Source organism: Falco punctatus (genome assembly GCF_963210335.1).
Source record: "Falco punctatus genome assembly, chromosome: 11".
NCBI lineage: Eukaryota > Metazoa > Chordata > Aves > Falconiformes > Falconidae > Falco > Falco punctatus.
In genome coordinates, this window is record NC_137591.1 from 19,741,683 (window position 1) to 19,767,613 (window position 25,931).

A 25,931-nucleotide genomic window follows, 5' to 3' on the forward strand; every position below is an offset into this window, starting at 1 on the left:
TTGCCATGACAATGCACTTGCTTCACTTAAGGAGGGTCTCTGCAGATGGAATCACTGGGGTTGGATATCAGCCCTGAATTGTGCACGGCTGCTGCAGGCTTCAGAGACCTTTTGCACAGATAGGGTTTCTGCCTCTGCAGTATTCTCAGTGGGTAGGAAATAAACAGCAGGCCCACCAGGGTGATATTTTGTCAGACTAACAGGTAATGACCAGTGGGAACGACAGATCAAATTATGTATGTCTGCAATCTGCTGTTATCTGAATTATTAGCATTTGCCTGCACAGAGCACACCAATAGAACTATGAAATTATTTTTATAGTGCTTTTTTTTGTTTGTTTGAAGTTTTGTTTGGGTTTGGGTTTTTGTGGTTCTTGGAGTGAAATGTATACCAAGACAGTCACAAATTGTAGCATTGGAACAGGTACAACATGAACGGGGAAGAGGTATCACTTCATATAATCTGAAACACCCACGCTGTTTCAGGCAGTGCTAAAGGAGGAATCACAGCATCCACAGCCCCACTGCCTCTGTGCAGCCGTGAAATCTCCACACCCAGGAGCAAGCCTCTCTCTTTCTTCATTACAGAAAAACAAACCACCTCTTTCTCCTTTAGCTTCTTCATTCTGTTCTTCCCAGGGAAAGAAACTCCTGGTGTCTGCAGTAATGAACTGCAGACACAGTCCTGGAATCCTTTGCTAGATTAATATGAGATTTAAGACAAAAACCAGTCAATCTGCATAAAAAACATGGACAGGCATTAGGGAGAAGAAGGTTAGAGAACACCAGGTTATTGTTGAAAACTGTAGCATCCACTAGGGAAGGGAGAGAGCTGATGTTAACAGAAACCAATGCCATATATCCAGTTTGATTGCAGATACTAGTCATGTAGTTATAAATGGAATCCTGTTTAGAGTTGTAGTTAGGATCTTGAAAGGAAAGAGTCTTAGGAGCCTAAATTGTCTTGGGATTCTGCAAAGCCTGTAGGTGTCTTCAAGGAACAAAACCTACAGCTTTGGGTACTACCATATCTAGATATGATGAAGTCTACGGTTAGGGTTTCATAACACACTTGAAGAGACTGGGTTTGTTTGATTCCTCAAGACTCACAGAGATAGCAAGAAAGGTACCAATTCCATTGGGACAACCATTTTCTGTTCCATTTCTTTTTAGGAAATGACTCTTTGGATGTAAAGAAAGTGGGGTTTAGAGATGTAATTAGAGAAAAGCTTACTGCACTCCAAGGGATTCTGCACAGGTAACTGAAGGAGGCAGTCTTTGTTTTAACATGGTTCAGTGCTTTGTGTTCAGTTTTGTCACACACACACTGGTCATATGCTATAGCATGAGACTTAGTTTTAGTTAGACAAAAACTTTTTAGGAGATTACATTTTTTTCTGGCTCCTGTGTAATCACAGGGGTAGTTCCAGGGCTGACATTGTTATAATTGTTATAATCGGGGTGCCCTGCTGACAACAGATTCTCATCTGTAATCAATATTAAGGTTTCAGTTATTATTATTGCCTGGGAAAGTAAGGCCAAAAAGACCCGGATTATTTTTTGGAAATTGGAAGAAAACTGCTGCTTTGAAGGGGCCAGTGTTTTGTGTTCATTTTAAGTCTGGGCACTAGTTGCCTGGATGCAACAAAGGCCAAGACTGGGATTAGGTGTAGAATCTTGGCAAAACTGGCTTCTGGATTCTGGGTTACAGCAGGATAAGGAAAAGAACAAATTAATTCAGTTATGTCTCAGTTATTGCTCTTGCATATATACCTTAGGACTAGGGTTAGAACTGGTGCTTGAGAGTCTTGAAGCACCCAGCAACCCAAGTATTCATCAGATTTGAGACAAACTGCTTTTACTCACACATCATCCACAAAACATGGATATGGCATTTGCTGCAGATAAATTCCTAATGGCACTTCAGTGTTGGTCTGGATCTTTATAATCCCATGCTCAATCATGTCTTGGAGATATGCAAAGCCTCCCCAGATATAACGTAAATCATCCACAGGATCAGCTCTTGGACCAGGATCCCAGTACCTCAAAAAAAAAAAAAAAATTCACATGGAAATCATTTGGGTAAACAGTGGTTTTAGGAGAAGGGCAGGGGATAAATATTAATAGATACATCTTAGCTACTGAAATTATAGAGGCACTGCCTGGAATTGTCTTTTCTAAATTTTGGTCTGTCAGACCACATTGCTTGAGAAAGTATATGACCTCCAAGGTTATTTTGTTTCCTTTAATTTTCTCTACACTGACACAGAATAGCAATTTTGGCCAAAAAAGTACATAAATTAACAGAGTAGCTGTTCCAGAATAGAAATAACTATATTTGGAATACAGTATCCTTGGAGATTAAACTGAAACAGCTGGATTGCAACTACCAGCCACCATTATATTCCTCTATGTAGACAATCCTGAGAAATTATTCCTGCTATTCCTTTAAGTGAGTCCATTTGAGAGGGACTTGAGGAGGAAAAGTAGAGAAGTTCTACTGTCCAGGTGGAGGACAGCTGGGTCACAAACCATGTAGGACCTCCTTGTCTGTCTCTCCAAGTGATGGAGCCAACTAAAAACTTAAGCAGATTACTGAATAGATTCTGAGCAGTCTCATTCACTTTGCCATGTATCCATGAACCTACTCACTGCCTGGCCTAACTGTCACAAGAGTGATACCACTTGTGTACCTGGTAACTGGAGATGGATTCTGCACTGCATTACACTATTGTGAATACAGTTCTATTTCATGCACGTATCTAATGCAGGTTCTAATATCCTTATGTCTCTCATATTCATGTTATGGCAGGCAAGAACTGAGAAGGCAAGAACTATCACATACCGGTCTTTGATTTTGTTTGTTTTCTCTACTGCATCTATGTCCATCCGGATCTTGTATGTCACATGTGGTGGAAGACTGCTTGCTGTAGGCTCTATGTCTGGAAAAACCACACCAGCCCAGAATTTGTTTTCCTCCAGCAGATGAAGGGCTTGATGAATCAGTTGAGTTTCATCAAGATAACCTTCAAATTTATCCAAGGTCAAGCACTACAAATAATCATAAAGAGAAAAATCACCTGGGAATAAACTATTAAGAGGTATACATTAAAGCAAACATCAGTAGTTGAAAACAGAAAAGAGAGATAGGTTAATCTGAAGTAGTTGCTATTTTCAGCTTTAAAAGCTTATGCTGAAACCACTAGAAGTTGGCTCTCTCCTCCTTCCTGAAAGGTCCTCCATTCTTACTCTAATTCTGATGACAAATTCAAAACACACAGCATTACCAATACCAGCTCAGAAACATCATTCTCCCTAATAAGAACTGTAAACCTCAGATTTAGCATTGCTGTGGTCAATGTGAGTGGATGGAATAATTTTGAAAGCAGCTTATTCCTGACATTTAAGGATTGCCTTACTCCAAGCTCAAGAAACGTCCATCCTGACAAGGAAGAAATCAAGCGAGGGTGGCCACTAAAGCAGGAGCTGTGCTGTAAATTTAAGTATAACATGGCAAATGTAGATGTACCTGTACAAAACATACAGCCAGTACTGGGTTCAGCCAAAGCCTATGGTATCATGTTTACTAATTAGGTAGAATGAAATAATTTAAACAAATATATTTAACTCTAGTTAAGTCACTGTAATCATCCAGCATGGAAACATGAACTCTGCCACTTGGACTATACTTGGAAGTTCCCTCAATAAGGCAAGTATCTGAATTGGAAAGGCTAAAGCTGTAGCACAGATGAGGTCCCAGTATCAGCAACTTTCTTGACAGTCTGCATCCTGGAGATAAAATTAACTCATCTACAAAATATATCTGGCCATGACAGCCTTTTAGCAGTCCAGCTGAATCAAAACACTATCCTTTTTCAAGTTCAGGGACATTTTTTTCAGCTTAGGAAATGCCTGAGTGAACATCAGGGAGCTAAAGGATGACTGATCCATAAGAAAAGCACATTAGCTATGGACTCCAGCAGAAAAGCACTTCATCAAGTGAATCGCTGGGAAAATTAGAGCATAAATTTGAATATTAAAGTCTCTTAGGTATTTAGGCATTTATTCCTATTTAGTGGCAGTCAACTGATCTTACCGATAATATTGTGTTGCTACTAAATTCTGACATGTGATTAACTTACTGGCTTAAGTAAACATGCTTTGGCTATCTCAATAATAAAATGTAGCTTCCCCTTCACAGCAAATAGCCTTCTTTCTTAGTCTCTGTCATTACTGTGAAATGTATTATTATAACTCCATATGCAAGACACCAAATCATCAAAATCTAAGCCCTTTACATCCCCCTATTTAATTCCTACTTAACAGGCATTGTAAGACAACAAGATTGTGAACCCTACAAATTCTATCATTAGTTATGTGTAGAATTACAGACTTATGTTTGTATATTTAGCTTCCCCCCCCCCCTCCAGAACTGGCAAGACATTACTAAAGAGTAGAATTATTTAACCTCCTGATGGACTGAGAAGATACTTATTGAATTTCCTCGCCTCATAAAATTCCAGGAGGCTAACTTGTTTGATCTGATTTTCTTGATCATCTCTCCCTGGTCAACAACCGACAATTACTCCACATCAAATTGCTTATGCCAGCAGCTTGTTATTTAATGGGCAGACATCTTGAGGACTCCTTTAGGTAACCTTTTGTTGTGATAAATCATGCTCTGTTTCCTTTAAAACCTGAAGTATCACAGTTTAATGGGATCTATATGAAAATACATTTTTAGCTGGCAGCAAAAGAAAATAGTGCTTAAACTGATAACTTTTTTAGTTTGTAGCTTTACTTTTCCTGGTGTTTTGCAAATGTTCATTCTCCTACTTTGCTTTACAAAATTAAACTCTATAGATTTTCATATCAGAAAGAAAAACAAGGCAGAAAAACTTTCTGGTTTGTATGCCAGAACAGATATTGAATTAGACTGATGGCTCAGGTTGTATTAATTTTTGGGGGATACATTTATCCCACATAGTTAACAAAGATCTGGAAATCAGTTTAGTTCTTGCCAAAGTGTCAGCGTTTCCACAGCAAAGTCCTGCTTCGGAACTGTGCCTTTGCAGTGTCTGGAGGACTGTTTGCTGTTTCTTTGTTATGAGAAATAATTTCAAGGTATTTGTTGCAGCTGCAGAAGAACTCGTGTACCTCTCCAGGGGAATGGCACTGGCAAAGTACTGACAGACAACTGATTTGTCTAGATTTTCACTGCAGAATAGACAGTGTCTGAACTGGGCTGAGGAGCAGTTCAGGGGTCCTTATCCAGGGGTCCAGTCAAGGAAGCAGCAAGTGTTCAGAACAGAAAACACAAATGGTTATAGAAATTCTGCATTAGTAGAATAAAACTGAGGCTTGTGTAAGAACATAGGCTAAGACACCAGTGTTGCAATAATTCACAGAGTTAAAAGAGATTTTATATTGTAATGTACTAGCCAAAAGCTAGAATTTCTTTCTTGTAACATCTTAACTTCACTTGTATTCAAAACAAAGACTGCTCTGCTTAGTTTTTTTTTCAGTGAATTGCAACACAGCTTGTGCCTTCATAAACTTCACTGTATCAAAATTCATCAAGCACTTGGGGAAATTTATTTCAGATCTTCTCCCAGTAATTATTTAACCATTTAAAATGGTCCAATGAAGATGGGAAAAATAAAACTAAATACACACTGCAGGTTTGAAAGATAAAACCAGAAAATAATAAGCATAAAGAAGGGACCAGGAAGCTCTCACGAACAGTTTAGCTATTCTGTGGCCTAAGGTAATCAGGGAAGAACAGGAAATTCTTGGGGTGGTGAGGGTGAGCAGCCACTGCACAATCTGTGGGATTCTCAGCTGCATCAGAACAGTTTGCAGCAGAGATCTGGAGTCTCCAAAGATAGTTGCTGGCAGCACACCTCTCCTCATTGTCCCTGAAAGAGAGCTATTTGTTTCCATTGTGCCTGGCACAGTGTGAAAACAATCTCAAAGGCTAACAACTCAGTGTAAACACGAGACTTAAAAGAATACCCTCATTACAAAGAACTTCAGGACACAAAGATCTATTGCCAGGTACAATAACTGCCCTGATGTTCCAGCCGTGGATGTTCCAGCACAGACCTGCTGCAAGCCATATATTTCACTCAGCTTAAGTAAGAAATAATTCCGCTGACATGATGCAAAAAGATCACCAAAAGAACCAGCAGAGCTTTGTGCAAAAGTTTTATTGTTCCCTCTTGTCATAGCTATAGGAATGCAGATAAACTCTCAGTTCCTGCCTTCTTGCAGGGGACAAATGGTCTTTCAGACTGAAATGGATTGGAATTAGGAGAGCTAGGCTTGGTTTTGTTGCCTACAGCTAGTACCAATTTTCACTGTGAGCTTGAGGCTCTGCTTGTTTAACCATTAAATAAAAACTCAATATTTACTTTTATTTCAGAGATGTTTGTAAGATGTAATTAATCTCTATAAAGACTCTGACCCTCATATGGCAGATGCTAAGTGTTGAGTTCCCAAGTATTAATATTACTGCCAACAGCAATGTTTTTTTAAATTCTTGGGCTTAATCTGCAACATTGCAGGGTCTGTGTTCATAAGTTTACAAAGAAGAGTTGGCATTTCATTTATCTAACTGAGCAGGAATCCACTTCATCTCAGGTCTAGTTCCAAACACATCTTTACCTCTGGATCAGAAATGTAATGGATAAAAAACCAAACCAAACCAAACTGCTCTGGGAAGGAACGGATGCAGCAGTTTGCCTAGTCCTCTAAAAAATATAACCTTTTTTGCTCTGGACTTAGAATGAACCTGATGAATTCATCAGTAAGTTAGATTAGCCACACCAGAGTAAGCTCTTACTCAAGGTATCTTCCAAAGTATTTTTACCATGGCTTGATATTTTAATCTTTTTCATTTTTAGTATTTTTTATTTATGTAATACAATTTCACCTCACTTTCTGCACTGTGGCTCTCTAAAAACCTCATAGAGCCCGACTAAAAACCCAGCAGCCTAGAGAAGGGGGGGTGTAGATACCAGGAAAGAGACACAGACATATTGTCAGAAGCGGCTTACAGAACAAATGGGAACTCCCTCATTGGTTTCAATAGAATTTTGATCAGGTGCTTAAAAACCTGAAGGGGGACTTAACGTGTTAGCTTAACTGTTAGCGTCTCTGGTCCAGGTCTTGCTGAAATTAGTGGTCTGTCAGATATTAGTACTTACAAAAAAACATTTCCTTGAGGTTTTTCATTCACTTTCTGCCTCTCAGCATCAAAGTGTGTTCAGACATTTAACCAAAATTTCGAACACAGCATTTGGGGAACATCTAATTGAAGGCTTTTTTCATAATAATTATTATTCATGTTCTTATACTGCTGTATCATTTTTAAAATGTGCTTTTAATATTGAGATTAAATTTGAAACAAATGAAGATGTCTTATAATTTTGCCTTCTTGACTGTTGCCACAGATCCGCAATAATGCCTACCTTTCTTTAAGATATTCTCTACAAGTATTTCTGGCAATGGGAGGGCTGACCTTACCTCTAGATACTGACTGAGTAAACGCAGAGCTTGGTCTGCAGCACTGAAGATGTTCCGCCAGTCAAAATCTGCCATTCCCTTCTCCCGGCTCTGTGGAGACCCATTGTGGAGAAAATTGATTATGTGTTCAGCGGTTAAGCCTTCAGCACGCAGTTGGCTGTTCAAGAAGTCTCTCACTGTATGGTGCTTCAGAGATTCCTGAGGAAACACATCAGGACAGCTGCATTACAATGATCCTCTTTACATGCCCTGTTTAGCTAGGAAAGTTTCCATTTCTATAGCTCTTCCTGAGCCATGAAGTAGTACAAAAGGGTATGCCAAGGAATTAATTTCATAAATGGGCAATTGCATAGCTGAACTGGAGGTGACACTTGAAGAAAGGATGAAAAGAAATTTATCCTTGACTATTTATTGTGTCGTTTCCTTATAAGCAACAGTATAAATGTAGTAAATGTCTAATCTAATATAGTGTGGGAAAACAAATGTTCTCTCCAGTGTGAGCTGCTTTATAAACTTTAATTACAGATACTACTTGTAGCTCATCAAAGTCAGATCTAAGGGATGTGTAAATAAACAGTTTGCTAAGGTATTAAACTGCTGGGCCTAGCAAAAACATGGTCCTACTGCCGCCTTTGCCTATGCAGAACCCAAGAAAATCAAGTTGTCTGTTCTTGAAGGACATTTTGGAGAGAAAGGGAAGCAGCAATTGCTGCCTTTGTTAAAGAAGTCAGGCAGATTCTGGGGTGTACAGATCTGAGTTTGTCACAGACATGCTGTAATGCATCTAAGACTAGCCTTCAAACCAAGCCCACTAATGAGTCCTGCAGCCTTAAAGGCCACAGACTCCTTGCTGCAAAGTTTGTGCTTACAGCCAAACCTTCCAAATGAATTCTCTTCTCCCTTAGTAAATATAAAGGATGGTGAAAGGCCACTCTTACTGAAGATCCCTGCTAAGTTATAACATACACGGATCATATTCATTTGCAGGCTGTTTTGAAAGAAGTACCACAGCTGAGGTCCTACTTCTTCCCAAGCTTTGGTCAACAGTCTGAGGCGTTCAAGTTCCTCAAAAGTGGAGTTTGCCTAAGGAATAAAACAGCAGAAAAGAGTGTTAGAAAGCTAAGGAGATAAACAGAATTTATGATCCAGCCACTCAGGGACAATGAAACCTGTAACTTACAAATGGTTTAGTTTTTACCTTCAATACTCAATAACCTTGTTAAAATAGCAGAAATGTTAATAATCGTCAGAACAAGAATTTCTAAAATCCAACTGGAATCAAAGTCACTTCGAATAAATTTCTGTTTTATGTATAATGGAACAAACAAGTGCAGATTAACCCCAGTTAACTTCAATTCCTTTAAATACTCAGGTTTAAGGTAGAATGATGTCTTCCTCCCCCTGCCCCCTGCCCCCCCCCCCATTTTTTTCCATTAAGAAGGAAGAAGAGAGATGGTGTGGGTAGGATAAATGGAAAGCAGTTGGAGAAGACAGATACTCTTATAGTTAAGATTTGAAATGTTTTGCTGCTGTAAATCTGATCTTCTTCTGTGTGAACTATGAGCAGAAGTTCTGTGCCTTACATAGATATTGAGTAAGTGAATTGAGGTTATGAGGCAGCCAAAACCTAGGTCACAGGCGACCTTGATTTAACTGATTGATTAATTTCACCCAACTTCAGGCACTTCACTGAAGAGTCCAGGCTCCATCTTATTTTCATGAAGTGAATACTATTTATCATTTCAACATAGACAATACATAAATACATACATAATACTAAGCCATGATGTTGCCATTGGTTTGTAATCCCTCTGTGTTAGGTCTCAGTGAGTCTATCCAAGCATCACAGCTTCTCTATTTAAATACTTACTGGCACAGAGCTGCTGATGTTCCTACATCTGGAAAATATATATGAAAACTACTATTTTTACTAGTGTAGATGTGGAATCATGCCAATAAAAGGCTACTTGAGCTGTAAAAAGCATGTAGTGTGGACCAAAATGGGATGAATCAGTGAAGATCTGTCTCCTGTTTTTTAAACAAAGAGTAACTGTCCCTCCTCTGGTGACCATCAGAACAAATTGAGTTCTGAGAAGAAAATCTGATTAAGCTGATGTAGCTGGGTCACTTTTTTTTCAAAAGATGTTTCTTAGGACACAATTTTCTGCAAATATGCATTTTTGTATTTCAGAATTTCTTACATTTTTTAGGATTTGCCGCACGGAAGGTGAATCAGGAGCAAAGAGAATTTTTCCCATCAGCAGGGGCTTCACAGCACTCCAGGCTATCTTGGTTAAAGGGTTTGATTCCAAGGTCTGGATCAATGCATTACAAAAGGGTGCTAAAGACAGAAAGACAGACAGTCTTTATATAACCCTACTCAAATCCTATCATATATAATGTCCTGCAGGGCTTTTTACTGGCAATACAGACAGATTAAAGCATTTTGACTCTGAATGGGTTAAGTACATTCTGCAATGCAGAAGTAGAGCTTCTGATTAGATGTGAAAAAGTATTAAGTACATATTGGAGTTGTAAAACAGACACTATGGAAACTGGAAGAGCAAAGAAATTTAACCATTTGAAAGTTATTGTTATTTATAAGGCATTTCAGATGGAAGGAAATTGGACAGCTCAGATCTCACTGAACAATTTCAAACTAATTGCCTTTTTTGCTAATGACTTAGCTCCTTTGTATTGCAGTTGATACTGCTATGAAGCTATTTTTTCTCATATTAGTGGTTAATTATTACACAGTATAAAGCACTGGACTGAAGATTCAGCAGGCTTGGATGTTGAACTCTAGAACAGTTCAGGACTGGATCCTACAATAATTTAGAACGAAACATTTTAATGTAAGCATTTCTGTCTTACTCCTACACTGTGAAGTAATTAGTTTACTTGGATAGCATTTAACTGTTCTGTCTCCTGGCTGAAGAAATGGAGTAGTGGGCCTTTTACAGGCCTTGTGAAGGTTCAGGCATAAGTAGAGACAAGTATCAATATGAACAGTGAAAGGTAGGAGTCTCTCTATAGGAGAATTGCTGACCTGCACTTTGTAACCATACAACCATATCTATCACAGTGGAAGGGACACAGAAATCTACTACCGGCTGGAATATGACTGTTAGTACAGAAAAAAATTGCTGGCAGTCTCAATGTAGAGAAAAACTAAACAGCAAACAGAAGGGGACATAATAAAAAGATAAAATAATGAATAGTAGAAAAGATAAAATTGGTTCCTCCTTGCATTGCATTATCTCCTACTACAATTGCAAGAAAGTAAGTGAGGAAATCAAAGCAGTGAAAACTGGTAAATTGAATTTTTTTCTATGTAAGATTTAATTATGCTGTAGAACATTACTGCTACAAAATATATACACTCTTATCAGGAAGATAACAGCTGACGTGTATCAAACTGAGTATTATTTTAAAGGAGATATTTATAAATTCCTGTGCTCCAGGCCATCAATCTAGTTGGGAGGCTTTGAAAAAAATTATCTTGAAGAAAAGTAACTCCAGAGTGCGGTACAGTATTTTCCTGAAACTTCTTCAGAAGCATCTAGTTCTTCCTGATATCAGCAGCATATATTAGAAGATAAGACAGACAGACTGTCTTAATAATGATGATGACAATGTTTATGCCATCATATTGAAAGCAAATGAGTATTTCTCTCAGTTCTCGGGCTTCTCTGCTTCCAGTTCTTCAGTATGAAATAAAATAATTTCACCTTTCACTAATTTCCTGATTCAACTGCTTAAAAATGTTATTTTATAAAAGCAACAGTGCTATTCTAATAAAAGTTGCACTGTCTATGGGGTCTGCAATGGTTTGGTGGACAAACTTACTGGTTGTATTATCATAAAGATAACTCGATTTCTTCCTTGTTGAGTCAATCCCCAGGAAAGCTTTGTAGTTATTATCTTCATACCAGTTGAAGGAAAGCACTCTGGATCCACCTCCTTCTGGGTAGCCACAGAAAAGATCAGACAGGGAGCTCACCAAGTGGCCTAAGGATTCTGGCCTTCCATCTTGTATAAAAGGTTGCAGAACTGTCAAAAGGTTCTGAACGCTTGACCTCCTGGCTAGCTGCAGTAAGACAAGACTTTGTTAATCACAGCCCTCAAAGGAGTAAGTATCTGGTGAAGTCTCAGCTCTGCCCAGACTGGTGAAGTATGGAAGCAATCAGAACCTCATCCTTTTATCTCCTCACTCCTGGTCACAGGCATCATTTTCAGTTCTTGTTCTCTGTCTTTTCTGAAGAGAAGAATATGCTTCCTAATTGCCAATACTTATGTCTGCATTTATTTTGTAATGAGAGAAGAACTAATTTCTAAGGAATCAGCTCTTCCCAAACAAGTCTATTTCCTTTCTGATAAAGCAGGTAACTGGAACATGAAAAGGACTAAGGAAAAGGACGACTATGTGCTACACAGAAAAGCGATGTCATCTATTATTAGACCACTTACCTTTTGCACTGCTTGGGAGACATTAGACAGCACCCTCCCCCAGGCCTTAAGGTCAGCACCTGGCGCATTCCTGTCCAACACAGTGGGAAGCTGTGAATACACCAGAAATACAGACGAGTTTTATGTGGTTTCTACATGACAACAGCTACTACAGTGAGAGAAGAAAATCCAAATGACATCTCTTTAGCTCAAATACTTTGAGTTACTTAAAACAGTGTCTTGCAAGCCTGTCTTGTGGGGCCACAAATCCAGTACCCATGTGCAGACTCACACAGCAACCTGTGTAAGTGTTCCTACTAATACGAGGCTGAAACAGTTACGGGCCACTGAAAATACAGCCTGAGATTTGTTCTGTTTATCTCAGGCCATCATGAAGGTGCAAAAATGGAGAAAGAATGCAGCAACTGGGATTTCTGAGGAGCTGATTCTCACAGAGGCTATTATTCCAGCAAGATATCCAGGCTCTTGGTAACTTCTGAATTTCGTAAAGTTTGTGATACAGAAGCCTCCATTTGCCATGGAGGTAAATAACTGGTAGTACTTCACAGTATTGCTACGGAGAGATTTCCTGGTTTTGGAGACAGCCTGGTCCTTGCTATCTACCAGATCGGACAGAAACCATTATTTCTTCAGGCTCCCGCAGACCGGCCAAACAGCCTTTCCAGCAGAAATTAACACTTTAGTTATCACTGGCTTCTTAAGAAACCACTTTGCTTGCATCACTGCACCCTTCTTTGTCACTTGAGGCTTTCTTCTCAGGCACCCATTTCTTCTGGTATTACAAAAAAACCCGTAAAGCTGGGCTTTTAGGTAGCTAGACTGTGGTATTTATGAGCTAAGCCCCTAAAAAGACTTCCCCAAAACTGTGTAGCTATACAACCTGCTGATTCCCTGCCATTCCTTCCAGTCGGTAGGCGGTTAAGAAAGCAGATGACAGCTGCACTGTGTAGGTAACCAGCAGGGAATCACAAAGCAAGAGGTTTCATGGAAAGCTTATGTTAGCATGTTCTGATCTGTCACTTGCAGTTGAGGCAGGAAGAATACACACAGAATGCTTCAAAATACACTTTTCCTTTGTCCCCTAAGGGGAACCAGCCTCTGCAAAGATTATACAGAATTCTTAGAGCACTTGCCTTAACCTGGCCTTTTTGAAACTGTGAGCAACAGGTCTTGTAAACAATTGGAAGTTAACCAGAGAAAAACCTTGGATAAAGCTGAAATTAAGAAAAGAACCTCCTTCTTGTAGCTAGAAGAAAACAAAAGATAAGTAGGGGCAAAACTACATGTTTGCTCCTAAATGTTATTTCTTTCAGGAGGCATTCAGTAGAATCAGGTCTTAATAGAAATATCTTAAATGAGTGAATTTGTACTCAGCTAGCTTACGTTCTTTAGAAGCACATGTAAGACAGGATCAGCAGACATTATAGGCAAACTACACTCTCATCTAACCTAAATACCAGAGCATACAGTTGGGAATGTTTATTGGGACTAAGCCGAGATGAAGATTAAAGCTTTCCCCAAAATATTTCTCCAACTATTTTCATATTCAGTAGAAGTAAATATGGTGTCATGAAAAAAATGGAAGAGCACAACCACTGAAGAGTTTCTTTCTAACAAGAGAAGGCCCATTTCTAGAATTCACAGTCAGCTGCCCATCCTAAAATTATGCCCTACTCAAACAAGCAGCTCTACAACAACAAACTCTGGTATGTAATTGGTTATACTATACAACTGTAGCCTGAAGACCATGAAGTACAGAAAGACTGACAGTACAAGAGTGCAGAAAATAACCTGGGTATTGAACAGACAGGTATTTCTAATACAGAGTTTAAAACTAATGTAGAATTTTTAAAAGTCCAATGAAGATTCATTCTGCATATGTATCCAAGTATAGATTAACACTCAGTTTGATTACATATCAAGTGCACGTGGTGATAGTGATCAAAGCCACCGTTTCAGTAAACATGTCTGGGCTTAGTGAAGAAATGCTTACTTGACCCAAAATTGCAATAAGCTATTAAAGAATTTTATTTTCCTTTATTTAGAAGGTTTAAAGAACTTCAAACCCAACTTAAACAGGCAAGTTATAGAACAGCAGTGCTTCAGAAAGAGGCTCATTTTTCTTGCTGCAGCTGAACCAGCCAGACAGTAAAGGAAGGGTCTTATTTTTCTGCCTCTGCTTTGCTATCAAAAAAGTGAGTTACCTTAATTTCTGGCAAAACCCCCTAGAGGATATACATGAGCACATGAAGGACTTGAGCGTATATTCATGTACATACATGCCTGAATATGTTTATTACAAATTCAACAAGAAATGTTAATTTCCAAGTGCTGAAGTTCATTGTCAAAATAACTGTGGCAAGGAGTGTTTATGCACAGTCTACCTTTTAGTTTAACAGGAGTAACTGAGACAGATTTTGATTTAAAAGGGGAGCTTCTGCCTTGGGAAAAAACCAGAAAAATTATTATTTAGGAACTATAATGATAGGATTGTGGGAAAGCTTCTACCAACTTGAGATCTTGTGCTAGGCATCATGAAAAGATTATCCCTCTTCTCCGCAGCTGGGTGCACATTGAAGCCCACTGGGAATCAGGCTATGGATACCCTTCCAACAAGGGACTTCCATTCCAATACTCAGGTATATTCCTGGCAGAGAGACCTTGTAGTAACAGACTAGATCGTAAGTCTGCATCTGAATATCCAGTCTTTCACAACGCCACATTTTGGTTTCAGGCTTATGTTCCTATGTCCCATGTGAGCCTGTTTTTGTATGAACACAGACAACTGCTTCATGAAATCTCATCTTTCCATTTTATTTCATATGGCAGCAAAATCATAGTATGTTAGCAGCTTAATTTTGAAGCTGGGCAGTGCAGTGTGCATGTTCACATGAAGTCTTTAATGCTGAAACCCTTATCTTAGGAGTACTGTAGCATTAATTCTCTGCTATTTCCAGCAAGCATCAGTTATATGAAAATATCTGAGTGTATTTTTAGGTATGGAAAATAGTAGCTTTCAAACAACTGACCACAGATTCTTATCAGGAGTGGCAAAATTGCAGGGGCACAATGAACGATTGTCAATGCTACAATAATCAAACAGTAATTTGGCTGGTGTGTCAATTAAAGCTTCTGGCATCCTCTGTTCCCAGATCTGAGCAACTCAAAGCTGAATAAAATCCATGTTAAATCAATCATCATGTTACACTGCTGTGGCAGAAAAGTCCAATCAATACTTTCTATGTAACTTTAGCAGCTGCTCATATATCCTGCCTGCTGTACGCAGCAAACTGACAATGTGATGGTCTCATGACATTTTTACAACATGAAAAATAGCAAATTAAATTATTTGTTGAAAAATGCAAAATCGTGATCAGGGGGAAAACAAACACAAAAGGCCTATACAGAGTGATGTGCTCTAAGTTTGCTGTCATGAGGAAAGAGGCCTTGGAGTCTTTATGAATAGTTCTCTGAAAGCACCAGCTTGATGTGCAGAGTACAAATGGAGTATTAGAAAAATATAAGGAAAAGAACAGAGAACAAATGCAAAAATCCCCACCAGTATGCCACCTTATATATATTAAAAAAATATTACTTTAAAACTTATAATAAAATATAAATAAGAACATATAAATATATTTATAAATTGCATAATATATCCATACCGAACCTATGTTGCAGCTGTGGTTAATTTATGGCAAGAAGGTCACAGTAAAAACAGGAACAGCACAAGGAAGGGGAATGAAAATGAACAGAAGTAAGGAAATTCTTCTATAGAAAGCCAGTACAACTTGTTTGGTTTGGGTGGGTTTTTTTTTAAAAAAAGGCTCACATGCCTATCCCAACTCAAGCTGCATCATGGCTTTGACTTCAGTGTAAAATTCTGTCCTGCTGGATGGAGCAAAGACAGGATGGATTGTGTGGGATATTCTCAGAATCCTCAGTAAGGTCCCTGTAGGTCTTGCTACACACTGTTTTGCTACACAGACTAGAAAGACCACATAACATTTACACACACACGCTGATTTTAAAATTACATTTGATTTTTTTAGTTCTGTTGTGCTGTGAATTTCATCTGTTTCATCCTAAAGCATACTCAGAACTGTCTAGTGTCCTGCTGATGGTAGGTTAATGATCACACATTCATTACCTTACATTTTCAGGGGTAAATAAACAAAGACTACTTGGAACACTGGTGATGTATTACAAAGAAAATTCTTGAAGGGCAATGAAATATCAGCCAAAAAAATTACAACATAAGGCAAGATTATTGTGTTTATACTTACCAGCTGAAATAGCTTAAAGAAATCAACATTTGCATATAAGGCATCTTCTACTCTCTGTAGGCTTTCCTGAGACAAGGCGCACATGGCCTTGTGCACAGAAGGGAGTGCTTTTCGGCTGCTGAAGATAATAAAGCGGTCCAGGAGCATCTGACTGCAAGCAATGTCCTTCAAAGTCAAGCTAGGGACACCATAGGCAAACTGCAACCAAAATAAAATTCTTTGTTTACTGTTGCAGAACCTTTACACTGCTCAGGAACAATTCAAGATTTATCAGAAGTGGACACCTTGATATCAGCCCCTGCTAATATTTTCATGAATGGCAGAAGGATGTGGCCAGCTAAAGCATCAACTCTTGAACCACCTTCACTTGATATTATGCTAGATCACCTTGTCTTCTCTTACATTTTTCCTCTTCTCATTAGTGATTCTCCCTTTCATTGAAAAAGTTCTTGTGAGTCTTCTTCTCTTTCTCTGTCATCTAAGCACACTTGCTGCCATGCCACTCATCCTTCTGGCTAAGAAGAGGTAGCTACAACTTGCTTGACAGTATTTCCCCAGGGTCAACTGATTGTGCCACATCATTCTACCTTTCCTGTTTAGGTTAGTTATATTTTTGCTGTCAGTTGCTCTAAGAGAAAAAGGCCAGTTCCACTGATTCTCAAGCTTGATTTCCCTCAGTATTTTATTGCAGTTACGACTATTCCACACCAATGCTTCCTCACAGCCATTATTCATTGTCACTGTGCCCAGGCATACAGCCAGGATTTACAAAGCCATTACATCAAACCACACCCATCTACTGATTACCACTTCTAATAAAAACATGGAACAGAAAAAACCAATTATCTTTAGTGTCCAACTACTGGGAACAGATTAGTTTATAGTTAAACCAATGTAAATACAGAATAACTCCACAGAAATCAGTAGATTTATCTGGGATTTACATTGTTGTAACGGAATACCCTTAGAAGTTTACAGTTCAGTCCTAGTTGCTTTATAATGGACAGAATACATGGCAATATAATAAAAAGTAGCACTGGAAATTCCTCATAAGCTAACGTTCCCATCCTTTGTACATCTCCTTTCACAGTACAAATTGTAAGGAAACAAGCTCACAACACTGATGACTACAAATGCCTACTATAATTGTGACTCAGACTTTCAAACAAACAAGAACTATACACTGACAAGCTATCCTTAGGCTAAATGAATGTAATAAGCTGCATAGAAAAAGATATCTTCAGAATCAGCACAGAATATAATTTTCTTCAGAAAAACAATCTGTTGAGCATTTCAGTCTAAAGTATTTGGATCAAAAAAACCACACCACATCTATAACCAGGTCAGATGTAGTTGCACATTCATTTCCTAAGTAAAGTAACAAGCTCATCTAAGAGATTCTGAACATTACCAAAATTTTATATCTGCAAATCTCCTACAGTTAGCAGCTGAGACTTGTTTGGTCGTGCCTATAAAGAGAAATACTTGAAAACCCAGAGGAATGAGAAATAATTTAATTCAGTTGCTTCTGAGAGTGGATTCAAGCTTGTGGAGTTATCCATTAAGTGCTTCAGATATCAGAAGTCACCAATAACACTGCAAGTGTGGCTGTGGAAAGTCAGCAGCCAGAATAGGAAAGGCAGGGGAAGAAAGGTCTAGTACAATATTATATTTTGTCTACAATGACTGCCCTGAATTTCAGCTTATGGAGCTGCAGCTGACAAAAAACCAACAACATTGGAATTACAGATTGTGCATTGGAATTATGATGCAAAAAAGGGATGTGAATTTCTAGTAAAATATCTGAGAGGTACTGTCACTATCATCACTACAGCTGTAGCCCTGTAAAGGCATTGTTAACACGAGCCAGACAGTGTGGAGAGAGGCAGAACGCAAAAGATGAAATGCAACCGATGGATACAGCATGGCTTGCAAAAAAGCTCTAAACCCAAAACCAAATTGGAACATTTGAACTGGATTTAACTGACTTTACATCAGTGAAAGAATTTGCTTATTTTCTCAGTCACTTATATCCTGGATATGTGTGTGTGTAAAGAACAGCATTTTTTAACCATATATGCCTGGTCTGGTACAGACCTTATCATCCAGTGTGAACTGCAATGAAACTGAGCTGCACAGGGAGGCAGCCTGGGAACCTTGTTTTGACTTGTGAAAGGAGGAAACTGTGACACTAACATCACTGAGAAAGATTAAACACAGGAAAAAAAAAAAAAAAAAAAAAAGAGATGCTATTTACAAACTGTAAGTGCATTTCAAGAATGTTCATGAAGAGATGGGATTAGAAAAACATCAAAACTCCGCCCTTCCAATTTTTCCGGTAGGGTGGGCTGTTGCCAATCTTTCCTGAACTTCTTATTGTGTTTTAACATCTCTTATCCTTATCTTAGAATGACTCAAAAAAGCAGGCCCTCAGAGGAAAACTTCAATACTTTTTTTTTTTTTTTTTTCTCTAATCCATGTGTCACTGTTTGGTCTAAGCTGGCAATATGAAGTCCAAATTATTTTTTCAGCTAGTTGGCTGTTTGATCAGGTTTAGCTTTCAGTTCTGTGTGTTGTTTCCTGCACTCACAGGCAGCTCAGACCTAGATCTGCAGCCAGCTGTTGGCAACAGTTAGGTTCTTGTAAACAAGTTGCTTTCAGGTTGATCAGCTCTGTGCCATCAGAGCCAGGGCAGAGGGTTTACAGTGAAACACAAGCAAACAGAGGGTAAAGCAGCATGAAGAACTAGAGATGAATTATCATAGCTGGGGCTTAGGATGACCACGTATCTAGGTTCTAATTATGGCTCTGCAAATTCTACCTCAACCAACTTTAAGTCCAGTGCCAGTAACTTGCTTATCAACAGGGTCCATAGGGATTGAGTGATTTACCTCCCATAAGAGATCAAGTGTTCAATTCCTGCAGAAAATAATTCTTTTGTGCTCTTTCGAAAATTATGAGATTAGTTTTTCTGCATTAGTTGCTCTTGGAGGATGTATTCACAGGACTTTCTTTCCTGATAGCTGTAAATTAGCCCTTGTGAGATGATCTTGTATCTCTGTGATCACTGCTAACAAGAAAACTTTGTGGAGGACAGCAAAAGTGGTACTCAACATCAGGTCTCCTCTAGCTTCCTCCCTAGCAGGTTTCAATCATACTTTCAGTGATAGTATTGAAAACTTCAGTCCTGCATACACTGGCAGACAGTTTTTAACACTAGATGAATGAAAAAAACCACTGCGGGGCTAACAGAGGATAACACAGCAGCACACAGTTCTCTTGCCACAGCAGACCTCTCATGAAGGAGAGGTTAGGGATGAAGGGGGAAAGAGAAGCCCAGCAGGATATCTGTAATACATTCTTCTTGTCACAATCAGCAAGGAAGCAAATTTTCACCATCTCAGCTAATATGGATGTGTGGAAAAATGTAGGATGTATCAGCTGACACTGGCTTTGGTATGGTCTTGTATTGCTTCATGACAAAATGAAGATAGGGGAGAGCTTCCCCTGGTACCAGTCAAGAAAACAGCTGATAAGTAATCTGGCTACTAGTTACACCAGCTGGAACCTGTGGTGCACAGAAGGAACTGCACACAAGTTCATTAATGCTATCCCTCTTTCTGGCCACACACAGTTCCAGCGTTTGTGTTTTATGTGACAGTGAAAAAGAGGAATTGTGTCTTTCAGCCTTAATTATTCACTTGCTTCCACCCACACACTAACACAGTGTAGAAATTGTTCCAGAGTTCTGATTCAGCAGTATTCATTCATTAATATAGCATTCCTCACAGAGCTCCCAGCCACCAGTACACGCAGAGGCAGAGACAGCCTGACTTGGTCACACACAGTCTCCTGCTTAGCTGCTCCAGGAGGGATCTGACCTGCAGTTTTCACTGAGTTTTCTGAGCAGATCTATTATTCAATCAGAATCTAAGAAAGTGGGTCTGTTTCTCCACTCCCACCTATTCAAGTGAGACAAAGCCATAAAGCCACCATATTACTCTGCTGACATTGAGGCAGAGAACCGCAAATAGTTCTCTGCTGCTATTCATCAGGACTGCTGTCACAAAAGGATGTACAGCTGCCTTACACTTTTGAGCCAAGTATTTAATCATGGGGATGGATGCATTGCTTGGCAATATCATTTCTTGATGTTTCTTATTTGGGAGCAACAACAGCATCGAACCAAATATCTATATTATTTTTTAAAAGACAAACCAAAACCCTCTTCCTCTTGATTCATAATGGGGAGAAGATGTACAGCTTGGTAGCTGTTATACTCTACCCACCTGTTCAGGGCGCACTTGAGCATTAATAAGCTGGAAAACAACAAAATCAGGGATGCCGGCATCTTCCAGCAAGAAAGAAGTGAGGGTCTCCCCATCTTTCAAAATGTCTAGAATTCGTATTCCTCTTCCTGGTTGAAGAAAGGAGTGTAGAGATCAGTGAGATCCCCCCAAAATGTAGTTAAAGAAGAGCCTATACCCTGGCTTAAACCTGCAAAAAGTATGTTCTTTGGCTCACATACTTAGTAGGGACTAACAAAGCTTAGGGGTCCAAAGCTATTTTTGAAATTCAAAATAATTTTAATCCTTTGTTGGGGAACGATCATCAGAATATGCTGAGTGTTCTGACTCTGCATATCTGATTTCTCAAAGATGTTTCAGACTAGAACTTCATCAATGGAAGTACTGAAACCATCCCTGACTATATTTGAAAGGCTGCCCTTTTTCTAAGGTAATGTTTCACTTTAAATGTTCAGATTCAAGTGTGCTACTGTTCTTAGTGTCCTTTCTTCTGAGCCCTGCATAAATAAAATTAGTCAACCCCTTACATTTACATTAATTTATCACTTCCTGTTGATTGATCTTAGCTAGTTAATCTTACGCTATAGGATTGCAAAAATGGCCCCTTGAAAATCTTTCATGAAAAAACCTCACTATCCTTGGAGAAGCATAAATTGTTTGCAATTAATAGTCATATTAGACCAGATTACTAACTATTAAATGAAAAACTGGCAAATCTTCAGGCAAACCAATGAGACTACCCACTGTTAAATTAAACACATGTGAAAGGCCTCCAAGTTTCCATAATTCCATCTATAACAATATCCAAAATACTGCTGCTCTTAAAGTCTAACAGTGTCAGTGTGAATTCTGCCTCATTACGGTCCAAGTAAAAGCTTGGAAAGTGAATGTTACTAACGTCCATTGAATACTACAGCCTTTAATAAAGTAGATCACAGAGCATCAACAGACTTCAGTAAAGAATGCTTGAAAAGCACTAGTTCTTCCACTTTTCAAGACAGGCAGTTGAAGCTGATAGAAGCAGCATGTGTCATGCTGACATGGGGAATGTAGCTTTAGACATCTCCACATAAACATGCATAAATTTGCTCCTGAGTGTCTCCATTCTATGAGTTAAGCAGAGCCTTATCAGAGTTTGACAACTAACTTCCACAATTCCATCTGCAATAAGCATATGCTGTCCTAGGGCTGCAGGGGCTCCTCCATGTATTTATTCAAGCTGTAAACACTGAAAACAATAGTAGGGGCCTGTCCCTCGTTCCCTCTGATGCTCTTCCTGGCGCTCAGGCATTGTGGAGGAAAAAAACCCCCCACAGTACAGGAACACATCTCATCAACTGTGTCAGTGCAAGGAGGCAACGGGAAAAGGAAGGAATCAAGAAGGAGAGCGGTTTTTAAGGAATCAGGAGAAAGAGCAATCTTAATTCTGACATTTGTTAACTTTTCATCACTCAACTTTGCAGCTATAACAATATTCTGTTAAGATTGTTACCTACAGGCGACACTAGTAAGCCACATGCTCAGAGAACTTAGTCAATTCTGCAGTACCTTTTCCTGTATGGAAAAACGTGCCAATTCATATTTTGTTAGTTTAGCTCCAGAACTGACTTTGTTACTTTGTTTTATGAAACAGATGATTCCAAACATTATTTTTTGTTTAAAGTAAAACACATTAAAAAACCCCACAGACTCTGAAAGAGAATTAGTATTATATTTCACAGGGGTAGAGAGGAATGTACTCTATTTTCCAGCTGCTGAGTAAAGTTGATAAGGGATGCAAAAGCAACTTCCTAAACCGTGGGGTGTGGTCCCTTAGAAATATGTTGCAAATCCATGGCATGTTGTGCTTTTCCTCACCTCTAAATAGGCGGGTTTGGTTTCTATAGTTGTATACAAACCACAGCTCAGATTATATTTCAAGTTCTTCTTTGCATTCTGGGGCATTTTGATTGTCTCACAGCTATTTACAATGAGATAGTCCCTTTTTTACTTCTAGTTAGAAACTTCTGATGGAGCACATGTATCAGAGGGTTTATATACATCTTACTAAAAACACAGGGAGAGTGACTATTTGATTTTTAATAAGAATATTATTCCTATGGCAAAGGACTTGAGAATGGGACACATCAATTCTCAAAGCCAGTCCATTTTCTAAGCCTCTTTCGTTTTAGGAGTACCTTTTCAAATTCTATACTTAAAGACCAAATATTAAATAAAAAATTGTTGTTAGTCCATTTCCTATTTTCCCCCAGGACTGTGTTTTGAGTTTGGCAGATTGTTTTCAGTAAAAATTAATGGAGTCATATAATTTGCAATCCTGTCTAGAAGCAGCATAACATACCTTCTTTCTCTAAACACATCAAAACAAGAAGAAAGTGCTTCCTTCTTGCAGTTCCAAACCTGTTTCAGGTAACGCTTGAAATACAAGTATCTCTGAGCTCTTTTCTAGGTCATGCTCCTAGTATATATTCAGGCGTATTCCTAGCTTTCCATTCCTCTGCATCTCCCAGTGATTCTTTCTTACTGCTTCTGCCTGTATTGTAATCATAATTAATGAAATCTCCAACCACATGTTTTACTTTGGGTGGCAATATACTCATAGTTGTGTGGTTTGGTTTTTTCTACTGTTATTTGTTATTTAAGGAAGATGGTTGCAGAATGGAGCTGATGACCTCTCTCCTTTCTCTCAAACGAAAGGTGTTAGTTACAACACTGGATGATTTTAAACTCGCCCTAATGGTAAGCAGAGTAACAGCTACATGTGAAATACATTATAATGTTGTCAGTCTGCACGGTAACTACTAGTCAGCTCTCAGAAGGAAAAATTCAATAATCTAAAGGATATAGACAAAGCAATTACCTGCAATCCTTTCAGGATTAGTTCTCATTGTTTCCATAAACTGAGTCATAATGACAAGTTCTTCCCAGATTCTTCCAAGGTCACGGATCTCAGGGGCTTCCAGTAAGAGCTCCTGAGCATCTTTATATACCCTTGCAAGGCTGAAAGAAGAAATGGTGAATGACCAATAATTTAAGACTAATGACTTGAGACCCTTTGACATTAAAAAAAAAAAAAAAAAAAAAGTGAAGCTGACTTTCTTTGTGACAGTGATAAGCAAAAAATAAACTACTCTGTCTTCAGTCTTGAAACTCAAAGCTCAGTTCTGTGGTGACAACAGAGTAATTTCAGGTGATGTGGGCTCCAGTTAGATTTGCAAGTCCACAGACGGTTTAAGAGGGCTACTGGTGTTGTAGAAGGTTGACACACTTCCTTCATTAGCCATGCTGATCTTGCTGGGGAGATAGGACCTTCCCCAGACAGCATTCATCTCACAGCTGTAATGGTTATTTGCTTTGGTTCTGGCCCAGGCTCAGCTCCAGCAGTTGGATGGAACAGTCTGGGCACATGCAGCCCTGCTCAGCCAGGTAAGTGACATGGAATCAGACACAGAATTCTCCTCCCTCTCCCAGCTCAGTCCCCTCCAATATAAGGGTGGCGTTTAGGTCCCTTCAAAACATTTCTTCTAGGAGAGGCAGGAAAGCATGAGTGACAAACTTGTCACAGGCAGCTGTTGACCTACTGGTTCTGCATTAGAACATGCAGTTCAAGCAAAGATGCAATCAGGTCCTGCTTATAAACGAGTACAAAAATTTCTTATTAGCAGTAGGGGAGGCCATTACATTTCTTTAAGTATGTTTTTCCATGCATGTAATGGTATATCTCAGTCTTCATGACTTATTTTAGCTTACAGGAAAGAGCAAACAGGAAGGACTAAATTCTTTCAGAAAACACAATGTATTTGCTTCCTCTGTAGTGCACTGAGTTTACTCTGACTCACAAAGGGACAGTTTGCTCTGAAATAAGCAACCTAGAAAAGCCCGAACATAAAGAAAACAGAACCCTCTAGCTTCACAGTGTGATTGACTGTACCTGACAAAAAGGTCCAGCTGACTATTTTGAATCCTGTTCACTAGGAACAAAAGGTCAAATTGTAAGTTAACTCGAAGCTATGGACTTTCACTTGACTAGAGCTTTAATGGCCTGGACATTGTTAGCTTATGAATTTAAACCATTGGATGCTCCAAAGTGGACTATTTGGAAAGGCAGATTTGGTGCATTTTTTATAGCTATTTTAACAGGTTTTTATTTTAAGGGTCTTTGACCACTACGCAGTCTTTCATGACTCAGCTATAACAATCAATGCATTAAAGCACTCCCACAGGTTTTTTTTTCACTAACAGTCTGGAAACCTCCTATCTTCCTATTTTGTTAATAAGCTTAGTATCTGAAGGTTACAATGCTGATTAAAGTCTCACAGGTATATAGTCAAAACAGGTACTACATAAGAAGTGGCAGTGCAGATTTTCCTTGCTGCTACTTCATCAGTGCTTTCATCAACTTAAGTGATGAGAAAAGAAAGCTTAGGGGTTTCAAACTCTTATCAAAATGATTTGTCCTGAGACATTTACTAAGCAGCAGAAAATAGAAAGGATGGATTTTATTAAGTAAATACACGTTCCTTAGAGACTAGTACAACTGAACTCTTTCTCAAAAAGGCCCAAACCTACCATCATGAGCTCTGTTTCAACTTTGGTGACCATTGTTGGAATCAATTACTTGCACCCTGGTGTCTTCTTAAATGCTTACATTTCCCTTTTCATCCACACCACAAAACAATTCTTTAAAACATCCCCCAGTATACCGAGGGACCTTTCTAAGCAGGCTAAGGATACTCCGTCCTTTCTTCTTGCACAGTTCATGCCCCTGAATGCTTAACAGGTGCCAAGAGCAGGCTATCAGCAGTTGCCTAACAATGCAACCCAGTCTCACACATATAGCTCTGCTTACATGGAATTGTTGTAGTTGGACACAACACCTGGACCCTCTCCATGGGTTGGGCTGCGGAAACAGGGGTTGTTCATGTTACAGAAGATGCCATGTAACCAAGGCAGTGTTCCTGCAGATGGCATTGCCTTGTTTGGGAAGTGACCTAGAGTACAGAAGCACAAAATATAAACGATCAGGTGACTTTTCTAACAGAGCCTGCATGAATCTAAATAGCATGATGGGCTGGCTCATGACAGAAGGAATGTGATGGATATCATACAGGTTTCTCATTCACTAAGCAAAAAATCCCCAAAACAATATAAGCAATATGGTTATTTTCAACTGAAATAAATTCTGAGCTTTTATTAAGAGGTAGTGAGGCAGTACTTTCTCAGTAACAGAATTACAGAAATCTACAACCTGATAGAATCTTGAGATCCCATGTAAGTCCAACCACAAAGCATCTCACAGGAAAACCAGAGATATTTTTTTTCTCCTCACTGGTAATTCTTAC

At 38.9% G+C, this 25,931-nt stretch overlaps 1 protein-coding gene across 7 annotated transcripts in view; it reads right to left on the reverse strand.

Annotated features, from left to right (window-relative positions):
- Nucleotides 1–25,931, reverse strand: part of ABCA4 (ATP binding cassette subfamily A member 4) — an 87,433-nt gene that overhangs the window by 45,687 nt on the left and 15,815 nt on the right. For 5 of the 7 annotated variants that reach the window (XM_080407044.1, XM_080407040.1, XM_080407043.1 and 2 more), the window contains 11 exons: nt 25,439–25,580; nt 23,450–23,589; nt 20,572–20,699; nt 16,283–16,480; nt 11,997–12,086; nt 11,376–11,616; nt 9,728–9,867; nt 8,493–8,609; nt 7,527–7,724; nt 2,845–3,050; nt 1,866–2,042 (listed from right to left, as the gene is read on the reverse strand). In XM_080407044.1, coding sequence (XP_080263170.1) covers nt 1,866–2,042; nt 2,845–3,050; nt 7,527–7,724; nt 8,493–8,609; nt 9,728–9,867; nt 11,376–11,616; nt 11,997–12,086; nt 16,283–16,480; nt 20,572–20,699; nt 23,450–23,589; nt 25,439–25,580 — 1,777 coding nt within the window. Of the gene's footprint in view, nt 1–1,865; nt 2,043–2,844; nt 3,051–7,526; nt 7,725–8,492; nt 8,610–9,727; nt 9,868–11,375; nt 11,617–11,996; nt 16,139–16,282; nt 16,481–20,571; nt 20,700–23,449; nt 23,590–25,438; nt 25,581–25,931 lie in introns of those variants that run through there. The other 2 variants (XM_080407045.1, XM_080407046.1) reach the window with 2 other exon arrangements.